Source organism: Colius striatus, chromosome 20 (assembly GCF_028858725.1).
Source record: "Colius striatus isolate bColStr4 chromosome 20, bColStr4.1.hap1, whole genome shotgun sequence".
Lineage (NCBI taxonomy): Eukaryota > Metazoa > Chordata > Aves > Coliiformes > Coliidae > Colius > Colius striatus.
In genome coordinates this window covers 4973934-4992222 of record NC_084778.1, presented here as the reverse complement: position 1 = coordinate 4992222, position 18289 = coordinate 4973934, and the positions used below count along the sequence as shown (strand labels likewise).

Genomic DNA, 18289 nt, shown 5'->3' with positions numbered 1-18289 from the left:
GCGTTGTTTACACAGAGTAGAAGAAATTGTGTTCTCTATCTCCCCCCAAAAAGCTGAAGCCTCTTGTTACAGAAAACATTTTATTACAAAAGTAAAACTATGCCATACACAAAGGAACCTCCTGTGACAGGAATTTGCATATTGCAGTCTTAATGTTAAAGTAATGTCCAGAGCAGGAACTGAAGTTAAAGTCTCTCAGGCTACTTTGGCTGCATGTTCACTATGCAACTTGTTCTTCTGTAGCACACACTTATTAACATTCAACTTTTGAATGATTGTTACTTTTCCTCTTCTCTCCGTGGTCGTTTGCGAGGGTTCATTTCAGTATCTTCTGAATTTTGAGTGACAGCTGGAGGCTGCACATCTCGGAAGCCATGAGACTGTAACATATAAGCAAAATCATGTGATAACACTTCTATGGATATAAAGCATGAGTAATTAGTTCCCAGAAGATCAGAATAAGATATGATGCTGTAATTTATTTTAGATGAGCGGCTGGAGCACATTTATAGACCAGGATAAGCTCAGAACTGCAAGGTTTTCAACACATGTGCCAACTAATAACTCTGTCTCCTCATTTTCTTTTTTTAAAGGTATTTTATTTCCAACAACCAGACTATCATTTTCATTTCACTACTAATAACCCCTATGGCTATGAAGCACTGCTTGTCTGTAAATCAACTTAGGTTGCCTATTTAAATACATTAAAAGCCAGATCCTTCAGCCCTTGCTGAAGCTGCCACAGAAGCAGGGAGATTGCCTCAGTCACTTTCAGAAACAAAACTCTGAGTTTCTAAAACCTAGGATATTTTTATTTCATGGAGCTACTTAATGTACTGAAAACATCAATGAGACATTGTAAGAGAACACCATATCTGAATCAGCTTCCAGACTGCAAAGACTGTCCCAGCATAGTAATTTATGGGACACAATGGAATGACAACCTTTAACTGCCAAAAACTAAACGTAGAGGTGAAAACTAGATGTTGGTACTCAGGAGAGAGCTTAAAGTGATCTATCTGGCTTAGTACCATTTGTATTTCTTGTTACTGCAGCTCATTTAAAAAGATTTTAAAATATGAAAGATGTGGAAAATCATTTAGTTAAACATGTCATCAGTGCAGAGAGAGATACTGAGATGTTATGTGAAGCTTTCAACTGTCTGTCTACCCACCTCCAGACAAATGCTGTGCAGGGAGCACTGCTGACAACTCAGTGAAGACTCTCACTGCATTGCAGACTTGAGGAAAAGGGGTTAACCAGAAGAAGAAACTGCTTTGGGAATCCTAAATGCTCAGGTAGAGACAATGTGGGGATGAGAACATTTTGGGAAAGCTGACATTTTAGGTTGGTGCAGTGTGAAAAAGCGAGTAGAATTACTAACAGACACGTGACTTCTAAAATGCCAGTGTGTCCCACACCAAGATCAATCCAAAACAAAACCCAATCAAAACGTTTTGCTTAAGTCTCCCATCTCTCTATTTCTATTTCTAAATGCCTCACCTCACACAGCCTGCTATGTTTTTAAAGGAACAAACAGCAAGAGGTGCCACAAGGACAGAACTTGTGCAGTCCCTTTGCTATTCTAAGCAACTCAAGTGTTATTCTAAATAGCCTAATGAGGAATCTTCAAGTTTAGTGTTTCACTGCTGCTTGCATCTAATCTCTGCCATTTCCCTTAGGCACAAAGGTGGAGCTCTAGCCAAGAATCCACTTAATCCACTGTGCTAGACTCCCAGCAAAAGCATTCCAATGGTTATAAAGGCCAGAACATGATAAAGTAGGCTGCTTAGTGTGGATATTTTGCATTTAGTTAAAAGCATGTACCTTCTGGGCATAGCACCTTGAAAGTCCAAGAATTCTGTGTATATTTGTGAAGTTTGTTAGTGCTTTTTAGATGGCAAGAACATGGCTAATGGAACCAAGGACCTACAAAGCTCAGAGTCCATGGTTATTTTGAACTGTTCTTTAGTATTTTCTGGCATTTACAGACTGCATCGAGGCTGACAAAAGTTGATGGCTTTATTACTGGAGCAGTATTCTCATTGCTAGTCTGGCAGACCCTCCATAGTTCAGGGAAATATTGACAATTTCTACCCAGAATATAGGTCCTGGGTCTCTGTCTTTCTTGATGAAATGATGAGGTTTCACTACCTGAGAAATGTAGGTGAATAGATGATCTACTTACTGCCTCATGTATAAATCCATTTACATTTCTATACTCTGCATTTAAGAATGAATCCTTATCAGCCTGTGAAAGAAACTATTTGATTTGCTAGGTGTTGCACAGCTTCCACACTTGCTCAGAATGCTGACTGACTTGCCAGCATGCTGGAAGGGACACAGCTGAAAAAGTACTAGAGCTCAGTCACCAAGTTACACACTTCTCCTTCGGCTTACAGGCACTGAACAGCCAGTTTGCCAATGGTACCAAAGTATCTAATTTGCATAAGCCTAAACATCTTCGAGGATCTACTGCTTGTGGAAGTAATTTTTTAAATGATCTTTTTTGTATGGTGGTTATACATAGATGTGCTAGATTTGGAAACACTGAACATGTATTTACATCTTCCAGTTTAACTACAGAGATGGGAATAAGAAATGACGACAGCAGACTGTTACCATCAGACCTGAATTTCATGAAAGAAACAGGGGTAATACATTTTTTACTTACAGAAACCATCTGCTGAAGCAGCTCAACAGGATTAAGGGAAAAAAAACCACAGGGATAATCTTAAGTTTTAACTAATCTTTGATTAGGATATGCTCTCAACTGTATTTCAAGATTGTGTGCACTCATACAGAAGGAGAGAGCATAGCCTACAAAACTGAACAGAAAAGGCAATTAAACTGTCCAAGATAAAATCCATCTGTTTGTCAGCTGTTGAGAAAGGGCTGCACAATGCCATCACATGATCCAAACAACCTTGGGATGTAGTCCCAAGGTTGGGACTTACCCTTCCTGTCTTTACAGAACTAAGAATATATCTATTTTTTCTGTCCAGGTAAATACATTCAGGAGTGAAAAAAACCACCCCAAAACTGATTTCTGTTCAATAGTTTGAAGATCTCATCTTAAGAGAGCATTAAAATCTGCAGGAAATGCTATGGCAACGTGTTTCCATGAGGACACATAGCAAATAGTTATGGCATGTACCTATGTATCTGACATTTGAAGATAGAAGAGTCGAGTGGTAGGCTTTTTTTAAGCCTAAATACAGCTTAGACAGTATCTATTCTCATTAATATGTATCTAAGCACTCCACAAAAGGAAATAGTCACAGGATTTAACTAGGGATGAATAAGGACTCCAGCCATAAGCTGGAAGCTCCTCATACGATAGTGACAGAAGAGAAAAATCTGTATACACTGGCTGGTCATAGGGTCACTGGTAGGATAGAACCATGGAAAAGATAAATACAGCCCAAGTTATATCAGGCAATGCACTTAGAGATATGGAAATATGTATGGCACAAAGCACTGGTGAGACCTCTGGAATACCATGTATGAGTCTGGTCACCCTTGTCCTAAAAAGATAACTGGAACAGATGCCCAGAAGAGCCACTTGGGAAACAGCAACCTACCTGACAAGGGAGAAAACAGCTTGGCTTGTTCAAGTCTCCCAAAATGAAGGCTCAGAGAATGCATGATTGTTCTCTGTAATTGCACTTGGGCCAAAAGTTAATATCAAGGGCAGATAAAATAAGCAGTACTAACACAAGAACAGATGGGGACAGGCTGCCTGTAGATTTGATCTGGAAATCAAAATGTTTTAACTCTAAGAGAACTAACATGCTGGGTCATTTTTCTAAAGAGAAAAGGTGCAAAATATTTGTAAACCTGGAGACATCCCAGTATTACTGCTTATATTGAGAAGGCAACTGCAAGGCAACACTAAGAAGTCAAACATCATTCTCAAATTTGTGTGTCTGAAAATTCCTTTACAGCTAACAATTTGTTCCCATCTCCGTGTCTCCATCCCCAGACCAATACTCACTGTAATGTGATATGGTATGGTTGACTCCTTCTGACTTGGTGATTTGTACAGTGTTGCCAGCCTGGTTAAAAAACAAACAAACAAACAAACACAACAGATAATTATGATTACACTAAGAAAAATTCCAAGCAGCCAAATGATCAGACCCAAGTTTTCTCACATTCATGGAATAGGTCACCAGTGGAATTCTCATGTACTTGTTTTCCTATAGGTCACTTAAACTGAGGATGCCAAATTCCCATCCTTCTTTGTCCTGTCAGCTAAAACACCACACAGACCTTCTAGAAAGAGCAAATCATTAATTAGCCTTGTTTCATCCCAGTACTTGATCACATTTTTTGAACTATAGTCATTACACATGAATTCCAAATGCCACTTTCTTAAATTCAAACAAAAAGGGTTTTGAGCACAGCTCTTTCCTACTCCATTAAGCAGTCATTTGTTCATTGACCTTTCGAAGCTGGGAGATACCCTCAAGAATTCCAATACTTCTAGGGAGTTTTCTTTGTAGAGATTTTGCAAGCCTGTCAATACAACCTAGCGGATGGAGAAAGAGAAGATGATGTTCTATTTCTAAGCCCGACCTTGCCACTGACATGCAGCATAACCTTGAGAAAATCGTTTCTCTTGTATTTCTCCTCTAACACTTTGTTGATTTTCTGCTTTTAGACACTAAGCAATGCATCTTGATTTCTGTGTATACAGCGCTGAGCCCAATAGGTGCTTGTATAATATAGACAGAAGATTGTAAAGCAGCTCAAAAGCAAGGGATTTTTCAAACGGTCCCCAGGCTGCTACTCTGCACCATGCCCACCTCTCCAAAACTAGCACTAAAGCCAATATAGAAAGTGTTCTGCTGTCTGTACCAGGATACTGTGCCAGAGATCCTGTTAATTATTTTTGGGGTTTTTTTCCTCCCTGAGGTGCCATTCCGTTACAGAGCACGTAATTACAGCCTGAGGAACACTGCCACTTCATATTAGCTACAAAGGGAATTCCTCAGAACATTTTAAGTGGTGGGTTATACTTTACAAAATAGCCTAAATCTGAACCTGCACAAGCCATGCTTTTACAAGTGCTCAGCTGGAGCTCTGCTGCCTGCCTCTGACTCAACAGGATCTTGCCTCACAGCAATGAGAACCCTTGTAATTAAGCTCTGACATTTCAGTAGCAGACAGAAAGAATGAGACAGGTATCGTCTTTGGCCAGTGCAAAATTTAAAAAGGCAAATGGATTTTCCAATGATTGTCTTTGTGCCTCAAAAACCTCATGTAAAAAGCAGAGCAAAACCACAATGGGTCATCAGGTGTAGGCAGTTCATGCAGAAGCACCGCAGAATCCAGCTATTTTTGCCTTTTACAGACAGGCAGTTGTAATCGGAATTGCTACAGGCCCTGCTCTGTATCAGCTGTGCATTTAGAACAGTAAAGGAAACCACATTTGTATCCCCAACCTTCCTAGCTGTGTTGCAGAAGAAAAAGCTCTTTACTTTTGATACATAAAATTAACTTTTGTTCACTCTGCAATCATTATGTTGATGCAACTTGTGTCTTATAAAGGCTGTTAACTAATCAGTGATGTTAATTTAATTCCAAATTAAACAGCTTGCTGTAATCATTCTGCATTGCCTCCAAACTTAGAATTGAAAAAACAAAACTCCATGAGAAAGTGTCACTGCATTTCTCTTACAAGTGTAACAAGCAAAACTACACATGACAACATTCCAGTAGCATTTTTCTTCCCTGTTTACAGAAGACTACAGAGTTGAAGCAAGGCTTTGTAATCTCAAGCTGCTGCATTGTGATACTATATACAAGACAAATTTAACCGACCAGGAAAGAGAAATGAGCTTGCAGTATAGTGAAGAGGGGAAAAAAGAAGCAGGAAATGGAAAAGATCTCATTGCAACAGACAGAACTTGGTACTGTTTTTAGAAAGCTCATGCTCATTCCTTTAGGCTTCTAAAATCATCCTTCATAAGTGAGCTCCGCATTGCAAGTAAATGCAGCTCTTTCTACCTTCTCTGCAAGTCATTGTAACCTGGTACCTAGCTGTCCAGTTTTGTGGGACCATCCTGTTGTATTCAAAAGCAGAAAGGTCCAATACTGCCACTGATCCTCAGAGGTCAGTAAGCCTACAGTCTGCCCTGAGGATCACTATTTAGGCAGAAAGCCATCTTTGGCTTTTTGATGACTGGGGCCTAAAAGACTGAAGGAAAAATATTTTACTCTCTTACAAAATGCAGATAATAAAGACAGAATTCTACTTAGCCACCAGATCCTAAATTCTTGTATCTGAGCAGCTATCACTAGGATATTATATTTTACTGTGACATGGCATCCAGTCAGAGAGAAGGTACAGCACTGCAGCAAGCTGACCATGCTGAGGAGGAGGAGGAACATGACAGCTCAGCCCACGCTGTCTGAGGCTGAACTAGAAACCTTTTCTTGAGCCTCGACAGCCTGGGACACGGCAGTCCAAGGCCAGAAGTCAAATTTAAATCCCTGCTTGCACAGTAGGACCAGTCTGAACGAAGATTCTCAAATGTCACACTTGTCAGTATTATTATGTACTTTACTGGCCTACATTTTCACTTACCTCTGTCTGTTGTCCCAGTGAAAGATTAACCGGACCGTAGCAGCATGTCCCCAGCTTTCCCCTGAGTGACACAAAATGACAGGCCATTTTACTTATCTCTTGTAACAGCAGCAGCAGCATCAGTAAACTGAACTGAAATTAGACCAGTCTTCAAAAACACCCACTATGATTAAAACATACATACCTTTCCTGCAGTAATGAATCACATCTTTTCCATACGTGCAAGGACTTCACAACTAATTTATCAAATATACTGAGACAAGGAATAACCTCTGTACTCACAGTGTGTTTCACAGAAAGCTTGATGCAATACTTTCATATTTGTAGAAAGATTTTTATATATACCTAATAAAGGTCAGGTACTACACAGGTCTTGAAAACAGAGGCAGCATGAAGAAAAGATTTTTTCTAATTACTATGGAATAAGTCTGGTGGGTATGTCTAAATCATACTTCAAAATTGCAATATTCTGTCTCTCAGGCATAATTATGAGCAACCATCACTCCCTTTGGGATACAAGCTTTGGGAGAAAATCAATGATTATTAAAGTATTAAGGGCCTCTGAAAGAGTTTTCTGCTTCTGACAGCAAAAAGCAAAAGAACACAACCAAAAGCAAGGGGCGGTCTGCATTTCAAAAGGATCACTTTGGTTAAGTGCTGTAAACCTCTCCTATTCGCCTGCACACAGTCCTGTAACTTCTGAATCACTTGGTGGTCTCTATGTCACCTGCTCCATATGCCACATGTGCTCTGGTATTCATTAGAGCAGATAGAAGAAATAAAATGATTCAGCTGTAATGAAGACATAGGCCCTGTAGGTATCTTGCCAGACCTTGCTCCACTACATCTAAGTTGAGATTAAAGATTTTGGCTATCAGATATGCTTTTAAGCCAGAGATCAAAACACATTTTACAAGGAGTACAGATTCCACACCAGAATGTTTCCAACTGTATTGAATACGAGAGAAAAATGCTACTGTAAAATGAGATACTTCTGACTTAAACTGGCTGCAGATTAATATTTGACCTCCTTTCTAAATATATCCAGTAGAAATGTCTAGGAACACCCAGCTTAGCTTTCACTAGTGAGAAAGAAAGCTCTCCCCTTCATAAAGCTCTTGACTTAATACCTTGCAGCATCTGTGACTTTTTTTTTCCTTCCCATAATTAACAACTTTCATTCTGCTAGTAAGCTGAGTAAGAATTTAATGCTCTTGTGAAATCTTAAGAAGAGGATGTTTCTAAGACTTACTAATCAATGGAGAACTAATCAATGGAGAAAAAAAATATTTAGGTGAGGCAACTGATTGATTTTATTTGGAGATTTGCTTCTGACCCCTCCCTCAATAGTTCCATTGGTTACAACCAACCATGGAGGAGCAAGAGGTTCTTTAGCCTTTACCATAATACTATTGAAATAGCATCCCTCCAGAGTGAGTCGTAAAAATCACCCTGTAATCCACCAGCTCAATACTTGCATGGAGTCTATGGAATAAATTCACATAAAAATGAAAACAGCTTTGTACCACTCTGAAATGCTCAACTTGAGATATTGCTGTTTAGGATGAGAGGGATATCTCTTAGCTTAAATATTTTACCAACAGGTACCAAGTTTTGTTTTTGCAAGAATACACAGTACTCAATTTAACAATACTATTGTATTTATCAATACAGTCTGGGAGAGTTTATGGTCAATATGGGGTTCTGTCAACTTCAATGTTTGTGAAAGAAAATATTTGCAAGACAATACATAGTGTCTTTGAATTATAACTCTGAATCTCTTCACATTCTTGACTGTCCTTATGACTCAGTAAACACAACAGATCTCAAACAACACTGGCTATTGAAAAAGGACAGAATCTATTAACTTTAATTGAGTTTGTAGACAGAAAGGCTGCCAAAAATAATACATCAAAGAGCAAGAGGCAAAAACAACAAAAAAGGTCAGATACTGGAGCTGGATCTTTATCTATATGCACAGCTCAAACTTCCACATTCTTCACATTCCCGAAGGAGAAGGTCTGTATTTGTTCCTTTTATCTTACATCTGTGCCAAATGGTTCAATGCCTGTACAGACACTGAGAACATCTTTGCCTTTGTACTGTCCCCTTCTTCTCCCTCCCCCTCAGAACAAGGGAATCATTACTTAGTTCACAGAAACTGAAGCTGTGGACAGAGACTTTGTGCCCTTTAAGTGCATCGTAAGTTACAACCTGGAATAAGATTTAAACATTGAGCTTTTTCTTAATTTGTCAAAATCTCTACTTGAGAAGAATTGCTCTATTCCCCTGTGACCACAGCAGAAGAGTTTTTACAAGGTACTCTGCTCATTACAGGGCAAAATGAAGCAGCCTGTAAAACCACTTAAACTCACTATGGCAGGCTGTAGCTGAGGATCCCACATGGAACTCCCGTCTACATCATAACCATAGCAAGCAATGGGTAGGGAGTTGCAGCTATGCAGCAAATATGAAATGCCTTTGCAAATAATTAATGGAATGTGTTTGAGTATAATAGCAAATTAAACAATTTAAACTCTTTTAGAGAGGCAGTGAATGATTCTCAGGGAATTTAGGGAATTACAGCATAATTTGAGGTGTGCAACCATTAAGTTGTGTTCTTCTGTTAGTGCTTTAATCTGTTCACCACCACATTCCTGCTCAAGGTTTACAGCCCCCAGGTCCATCCCTGCATTTTTTGCATGAGCATTAACTAGCCAATTTTAGTCTCAACTGCCTGACTTATCAGAGTTTTACTTATCATTTAAATAGCTCAAGATTACCTGGCCCACTTTTGGCAGAAATGGATTGGGAAGCAATCACATAAACAGCTCAGCCAGCATACAGGATGCAGCAGTGACCTCCAGCAAGGGTAGTGGCCTCCTTAGCTGACACAGCCACAGCTGCAATAGAGGTAGTTCTGCAGCCTAAGATCCTCAGGGGAAAGCTGCACGTCTAAAAACCTAGTCACTCACAGAGTTCTTAGTACCTAATGCTTCTCTAGAAAGGGTGATTCAGTCATCATAAGGAAGATTGATAGAGCTAATATCAAGTTTACTATTAAAAATTTTGGTTTAAAAAGGAAAAAAAAAATCCAACACCATTGTCAACATGTGAGTTTCTGCAATCTGAAAATGTCATGACTTTAAAAAATACTTGTAACCCCTTTTCATCACTCTAACCAGGATTCTAATCTGCACACTGTGTTTGGGCTTACAATAAAACATGATAGCTGCTAGTCATAACCACAAGGCTGACATCTATAGATAAGGACCACTGGAGAGTTCTGCAATGCCAGCAGTTCCAGATGAGTCTAATATTTTCACCATGGATTCTGCTACACTGCAGAAATTCAGCAATTTCATTTGCTTTGAACATGATGCTGAAAGAAAGGAAGTCATATATTTGGAGTTTAACTCAGTTTTCAACTCACACTTACCTAAAGCAGGTACTAACATTGACTGGCTTTGTCCAATCCTTGTTGTCATTTGGTTTGTCAGAACTACCTAAAAAAGGAAACAAAAGAAAACATACAAGAAAATCGCCAAAAAAGTAGCATACTGGTGGGAGGTAAGAGAGGGATTCTTCAAAAAGCTTTTATCAAGTTACTCAAGCAGAACTCTTGCCTACTGTAATGAAGCGTTCGTGTTAACAAGAAGAAACTGGAAAGGTGCCTCACCTTTCCTCAGAGAGAACCAAAGAAGAGGATCCTGCAAAATGTTGATTTCAGTTTGCTTAGGAGGCAGATTTATTCTATTCAAGACTTCAAAGAAAGGTAAATTTCTCCCTTCCCAGGGGATGCAAACTCTACGCAACTCCTATATTCCACAGTATTTGTACCAAATATTCTTTGGATCTGTATTTAGAGGCACATGATTTGTACTAGTCCTTTATGAAGAGATAGATTTCAGTCACTGTGGCATAAATGAACTTGGTGATGCTGCTCAAAACATGTATAAGCCTAGTGATTAACAGAATTTCTGCACCTTGTAGTCTAAAAACGCGCAAGTGGGTACAATACAAAGCAGAATGAAAGTGAACAGACAGAGCGGGGGAGTGTTTTCGCAGCACGAATCACTCGTAGGAGGTTCACAGACAGTCTAGGTTAGATCCCTGGTAGAAGTGGGGGTGGGTGAGACAGAAAGAGCCAGGCATATTAATTGCAAAGTTCATTAAAAATGAAAAATTAAAAAAATATACCTATCTTAAACCCGAGTTTTCCTTGTTTGACATGCTTGCACGGTTCTTGCTAGAGAAGCAATTCCACTGAGCACGGGGAGCACAAGCAAAACATTTACATAGCTGGAAGCCCCAAGACATGCTGCATATTTCAGAGGAGTAACTCATTACAGAGCTGGTAACAGCCCCAAAGGGGCTCCCCATATTACTGCTGGAGAAGGGCATGCTAGCACAACCTGAGTTCAGCTTTAGAGGAGCTTATTTCCTACCATATTAGAGCATTTTGACTGCACATCTTTGCTGCCCAACAAGCAGTCTCTGGCATGCAAGCTGAATGATAAGCTACATGGAGCTAACTCAAAAACTAACAGGAGGACCACTCTGAACCATTTCTTAAGCTCTGTGAATGATCACTTCTTTAGCAAGCGTTTATTTCAAAAGTGTTTGTACTAAACTGCTCACTTGTTCAATTGAAATCTTATATATGTTCCCCAAAAGGAAAAAAAAATCCTGTACAATGACAACTGCTGCTGTTCAAGGTCACCAGGTACCCAATTCACGAGTGAAAGCACTCAGTAGACTGAAGGCTGTGCAAATCAAGCAGCCACATAACCTTCTTCTCTCTTGGTACCCCCACCAGCAGGAAGAAGCTTCATAATTCATGTCAGGGCAAGAGAGAGAGAGGTAACGCTTTCAGCAGCAAACCAAATCACTTAACCCAGGCAGAACACAGAGCTGTGCTCTTTCCCTTCCTGCAGCTATCAGAGGAAGCACAAGAGGAGGCTTATTTTTAGCAGTTGGGAACAAAAGCCAATTGCGCAAAGAGAGTTGTGGGTGACAAGGTTGCAAGTCACCTGGAAATGGTTACAGGCACAAGCACCATTTTGAGGCTTTGTAAGCTATAATTCCTGAACAAGGCTTTTCAGTGCTGTAAAAGACTTGCCAAAACAACTTCTGGAGCAGATAGATGTAGCTTCTGAGTGCCATCTGCTGGCTATAGGTGCAGGTTTGCTGGCCTCCATATTGGCGTAAACGATGTAGAAACAATGCCCAGGAAGGAAGCTATGGGCTCCCACGGATGCCAAAGGAGCAAGCCAAACTAGCAGATAAAGTGGTTTTCCTCCCCAAGAACAGTTCCTCCGCTAAGATAGTAGGTTATTTTTAAATGAAGAGTGGAAAGTGATGCTGGAACTGCTGAATGCCTGGACGTGTTTTAAAGAGTGTGCTTTGTAGGTAAAAGACACCAAAGAAGCGTTCCTTGTCCAAGTAAATCATTCAAGATGATGTGAAACAGCATGACAAGTCAATCTGCTACCATTTAATTATGATCCACAGGATGCTTTTAATGCAAATTGCACTTATTTTGCCAAGTTCAGGAATTTTCCACCTTAACAGTTATGCCTGTGTGATGCATCTATATTTACTAACCACACTGGCAAAGGTGAATGTAGGGGACATGCTTGCACTTTAATTTTGCTGTTTACAGACAATCATGAATCTCATTTGCTTAATTCTTTGTACTGTATTTATTCCAAAGTAGGACCTTTTTATGATTTAAACCTCGGCCACACTCACCGCAGACTTATGATCGTTTGCTATGATGATCAGCTGTTGTGCCAGGCCATTCAAAAGCCTTGTTCGAAGGGAGAGGTCCTCAAAGTCATGCCGAAAAGGAAATGCAATTCCATCAACCACCACCAGCCGGACCTACGTGCAGAAGAAAAGGAAAAAGTCCCATTACTGTCCTACAATCAGATGACAGAGTGTTAAGACCTCTTTTTAAAGGCACTGGAATGTTCTGGATAAGGTGGAGTCAATGTCATTCCATACTCAGATGTTCATGACACCATAACACCCATTGTCTCTGTGTATATATATATACATGAGACAATCAGCACTTCACAAGAGGATGGGGTAGAGCCTCAAGCTCCAAACACACTAGTACACTAAGTGCAGTACTGCATTATGTATAGATACTAGTGCAGACCACAGCTGCATTACCTTAAACAAAATGCTGCACTATGCTCTCCCATTAGTTAAATCAACAGAGAGCTGCCCTTTTGACTGCTTACAGTTCCAGAACTCACTCATAGCTAGCTGACTTGTCTCTGCAGCACCTGGTAGAGAATACAAAATAACAAACCTGGATTTAAAGCCTTGCAGAAGAGAAGCAAGAGAGAAAACAAAAAAGTCATTAAACATCAGAATTGTACTTCAAGCAACTCTCCACAAACACTGATTTATTTCACCTTCTCCCTCAAAAATTAAATCCAAACCAAAATTAGAATACATCCTTTCTGGAGTCACTGTTAAGGTAACACATCTGATTCCAAGGCTTGTATGAGGGCTGTACCTTAGAAACATGGGCTTTAACAAACGCTTAAAGATCTTCCAGACACTATGCAATGGAGCTGAGTATCTGTCTTGCCTGAAGATGTTTGCTTTGCTGAATACTTTCTTTTGTAGCAAATCATTAGTCGAAGCTAGAGCACAATGCTGCTGCTGCCTCATCACCCTCAAGACACTATATAAACATTAATCTGGGATTTCGATTTATTTTAACTTCATTTGTTGTAGCTGTTTTGATGACCCAAGTTTGTCTGAAATACAGAAGGGAGATGGATTGTGTTACAGTGTCTGCACGTTCAGATGTCACTCAGATCCTAGGTATCTACAAGTTCTTGCATTAATGCCCAAGATAACATATTTGAAACAACACAAGAAAACTGATTTCCTGTATTATTGATTTCACTTCATTACTGGGAAGTCACTTTGTGACTGGAAGTCACTTGTTTGCCTGCAGCAAACATCAGCCTGGGAAATGGACTTGGGTCTCTAACTGAAAAAAAGGTCTTAATTTAAAAAAGATTAAAGAGCTGTAACTAAAAGAAGATATTCTTCTGTTTCCTCATTCCTGCAAATTCTTGCCTACCAGATGAGTATGTGCAGGTAGGCTGCAATCTAGTTTATTTTCTCCTAGTTATATTTGTTACAAAATAGTAAACAAGTAGACTTAGAAGTATTCAAGAGTAGGCTATATACAGAACGCTTGGTAACACATGCCTTCTCCATGTCAGTTTGTCTCTCTTAAGACCTTGAAGAATTGGGTTTATTATGACAAGAATATATTCTAACATAGTCTTTTTCATATCATTGGTCTTTGTTATATTATTAACAAGATCTCAAGCTAATTCATATTTCCAAATGATACGCTACAACTACATCTCTCTCAAAAAAAGCCCTAAAACCTGGAGGTTTCCTGTGGTCTCAGTCTCAGCTTCAGGTCTGCACAGAGGGATTAGACTAATTTTAATGAGAGCTGGACTGCACTGAGCAATCTGTCAAGTCACTTCTAGCCTGTCCAAGGAATCACCAGAAGGTCTTTCAGTTCTCCTGCAACCTTCAGTATTTCAGGCTTCGGGCCAAGCGCAGATAATCAGCACAGATGGTACCAGAGAACTGCAGCCCAATGTAACTGTGCTAATGAAGCCATGTACTTTCCACAAGAGCAAACACAACAGGGCACCGTTAGTACCTGGCAGAGAAAGGGAAATACCAGACTACACTAAGCAAAAGTAAGACTCCCATCTGCGCTTTGAAGAACAAAACAGCTTCCAAACATGGAAATAATAAGCAAAAGACAGTCCAACTAAACAACACTGATTTGTGCTCTGCTAGAATGAGGCACAAGTCACCTTCCCCAAATCCTGTTAGAGAGTGATCTGCTATGCAGAATCTAGAAATCTGGAAGGGAGGTGGTGAAAATCTGCCTTACAATACCATTTTGCTAAGACATGAGGTGCTGGGAAACTTTTTGGCAGCAGTCCACCCCAGAGCCAAGCTGCAGGCTCTGGTTGCTTGTAGCAACAGAAGTTATATTGGAAAGGAGAAGAGTCACTCTGTGGATGCCAAGACGGTGCAGGATGCTTCTGGTCCTCACTGATCTTCTAGGACAAAAAAAAATGGCACTAGGCCATTCTGAATCTCCTGCATCGTGGCCATCACACGTGCCCCTGGCCCAGGGGCAAGCAGTTTTGTGAGGAATCAGGGCCTATAGAAATGTAACAACATGCAACAACACAGATCCAGCATCCTCACCTCAGAGTGGAGATTCTGGATGATGGCAGCAGGGGCAGCAAGAGCAAATTGCTCTCAAGAGCAATTGGGATGTGAATGAAAAAGCAAAGAAGCCAGAAATCTTGACATTTATACTCTGGCATGAGCCAACAGATGACTGCCAAGCTGATGAGGTACCAAGGGGGTACTCATGTTACTCTTTCCTCAACGGATGAACATCCCTGAAAATAATTTGTGTGATGATGAATGATACCTTCTGACATGCCTGCAATAACCCTTACCTTTGAATGCTCTGAAAGAAAGTCTGGGAGGAGGTAGACTTGTGCAAGAAGCTCTACATAGTCACAGCAACGGAAGTAATATATGTGGGAAAGGATACTTTCAACAGAGAAAGTCTCCAAAGCTTTTAGATGATCTGAGAACAAATAAACAGACGAGTAAATGAGTCAGAAGTCTGTACTAGCATATTGCTACTTTCATCATTCTACCAAACTCTGCCTTCCACATATAGCAACAGCAAAACCCCCAGAAACAGAAACAGTCAAGGTAAAGAGTGTGGGAAACATGCCTTCCATCTGGCTGGAAAGTCAAGAAGGTGGTGAGCAGATGCTATCTCAGCATTTGCACAGAGATGCACCAGAGCCTCCAAGGGAGTGCTCCAAAAATGAAAAATTTACATCTGAAAAAGGAACTTTTCCAGTAAATCATTTTCAAGGCAGAACACCACCGGAGGACAACAGCAACTATTCATCTTCCATTGTTTAATGTACAGGCAGCAGCTCATTTAACATGCTGCCCTTTACCTCTGTTCAGATGGAATTTTGCTGCATAAAATACTCTAAGAGTAACAAAAAAGTAGTGTCAGGATGCCCAACACACTGATGAGTTATAGAATAAAACTCTTGATTAAATGCAACCTGACCACCTTGACTTTGGGACTGGGCTGAATTCCAGTGACACTATTACAATATGAGGCTTCAACAGAGACACTGGATAAGAAATCCTGCGATGCTGCTTCTCTTTCCCTAGCTGCTCTTCCTGTCCCCATGTTGCCTCACATTGCCCCTCAGTTTTGCTGACACAGTTGTGTTTGAATTTTCCTGTACATTTGATCATTGAAGTGATTTAAAAAAAAAAAGCAAAAGCCAAAAAAAACCCCCACATACCTAAATACCCTCCAAAACGTCATATAAAGAAAGAATTAAAGGAGACTAGCTCAGTCTGCAGCATGGCTCCACATACTGACACAGTTCAGGGTATGACACATGCAGGTGGAAATAAAAGGCTGGCAGCTAGAACTGCTGCTGAAACCCTCCAACTGTAAAACTGCAGCCTATGAGACACTCATTTCACTCAGATCTGAGCCTGCTAGGCAGAAAGAAATGACTTAGCAACGCACCTTCTTCTTGATGAGCTGCTGCAATAAGCTGGCAGTGCTGCACACAGGCAGTTGCAATATCCACGACTCTGTCTACCATAAAACTTCCTTCAGTATCGATAAACACAGCTTCTCCAGCTACACCTCCAAAGCATTCTGGGATCTGTACATCTACTGCCAACTGCATACTGCCATGGGAAGCAGAGAAAACATAAGGGTTTACATCACAAAGCACCCTCACCCCACATAATCCCTCCTAAAGTGATATTTCTGCTGAGGAATACCTGGAGCAAGAAACAGTACAGCCATTATCAGGCTGTATGTTTACAATGCTGTAGAAGAATTAGATTGCAATCACAACAAAAAAAAAATGTAACTCTTTTCATAGCAAAATTAAACAAAGAAAAGGGATTCTCGGTTGCACAAAGTAATCTAAAAATAAAGTACCATAACTGTGTTTTCCCAACACCAGGCGCTCCACAGATCTCGGTGATTTTTGTTAGTTGCACACCACCGCCCAGAATATTGTCTAGTGCAGAACAAAAGGTGATGATGAAGCCCTGGGCTTGCTCTTCTTCCAGAAGTTCCAGTGCTGTGCACTTTCTGGTGGCACCTGATCCCCCTGCAGTCCTTGCAGCATCCCCATGACATTCCTGCCTCACAACCTGTAAGGCTTCCAGTGCCTCTTCTTTGGAGATTCCGATTTCTAGAAGAGTCAAAACCATGAAACACTACCTTATTTTTAGAAGCAGTGATTTATTTCAAGGATGAAGAGATAATTCCACTTGTTTGACAGAACCTGGTCACTCTACAGTATAACACAAAAATATTAATCCTTTTAGTATAATGATGCACGCAGCTTGCCAACAGCTCTGGAACTTTGGACTTTCCAAAGAACTCAGAGCAATGATGCCTTGCATTCAGACACTAAGCTATCTGGCAAATAAAAACCCCAAAACTGCAGATCATAGTTGTGGATGAGATCTGGTGAGGCAACTATTCTGCACGGAATGGGCTGTCGTATAAATTTGATTAGAAGCAAATAAGGCCCTGGAAAAGAAGCCAGGGTGCAGACTAGTGAGGGACAATGACACCTACTGATGTTACTTTAAATCCTCAGGGTATCCTAGGGCTGAGCACCTTAGGCATCATTTCTACATTTGAAAAACAGACCACAAAACAGCATAATTGCAAATATTTCTGTCTGTCTATCCATATGCACACTCGTTGTTACCATCTACCAACTTAACTCCGATCTTCAGGGCAAAACGACTACCACCTATTATCACAGACACTAAAACTACTGATCATCAGGATCATGATGCTCTTCTTACAACAGACATGCCAACTCTATTTTAGCTTCTTGAAAAATGGTAACTTTCTGACTTCATAGAAGTTTATTTTGTTTAAAACACAAAAGGGGAAAGATGAGGAATGAGAGGGACAGAACACTCTGGTTTTTCTTTTTCTGTATCTCATGTCTATCTAGGACTCAGTATAACACGGATCTCAGACTCGTGAAAGCCTGTCAGTACTTACTTTGCCTGTCTCTCTAGACTCACCTCGGGGCTCAGCGACATTTCCCAGGGGACTTGCCACTTCAGTGCGGATCAGGCCCAAGCTGCTTAACAGGCATTAACCACTTAAGTAAGCGAAACCCTGTTCAAGCCTGCTCTCGCTAATAAGCTGCTACCAAAGTTTCACAGGCAGGAAGAGGTGAGGGAAAGGCTGCGGGGCAGACCTGCCCGAGGCCGGGTTAGCGATGGGAGCAGGGTACGTGGGCCGGCGGCCCGCGGGGACACGGGCCTGCGGGGACAGGGGCCGCCGGGCGCCGCCTCGCCGGTACCTTTGCTCAGCCCGCAGGGGCCGGTCTCCAGCAGCTCCTGCGCCGTCTGGAAGCCGGCGGCGACGAGGCGAGCCCGCAGCGCGGGGGCCAGCGGCAGGCCGCCCAGGTCCCGCTGCCCCGCCATGGCACCGCCGCAGCCCCGCCCCCGCCGGCGCGCGCCGCTCGCCCCACGCAGGCGCGGGACGGCCGTTGCGCACGCGGCGGGCGCGAGGCG

The 18289-nt window shown here is 41.2% G+C and overlaps 1 protein-coding gene across 1 annotated transcript; it reads right to left on the bottom strand.

Moving 5' to 3' along the window:
* Positions 1 to 106: 106 nt before the first annotated feature.
* On the bottom strand, positions 107 to 18209 carry RAD51C (RAD51 paralog C). The gene is made up of 9 exons (XM_062012288.1): positions 18076 to 18209; positions 16677 to 16935; positions 16251 to 16417; positions 15133 to 15266; positions 12350 to 12481; positions 10035 to 10101; positions 6596 to 6656; positions 3998 to 4058; positions 107 to 380 (listed from the first exon to the last, which is right to left on the bottom strand). The coding sequence occupies exons 1-9, from the start codon at positions 18197 to 18199 to the stop codon at positions 279 to 281; spliced, it is 1107 nt and encodes a 368-aa protein (XP_061868272.1). The 5' UTR covers positions 18200 to 18209; the 3' UTR covers positions 107 to 278.
* Positions 18210 to 18289: the final 80 nt, after the last annotated feature.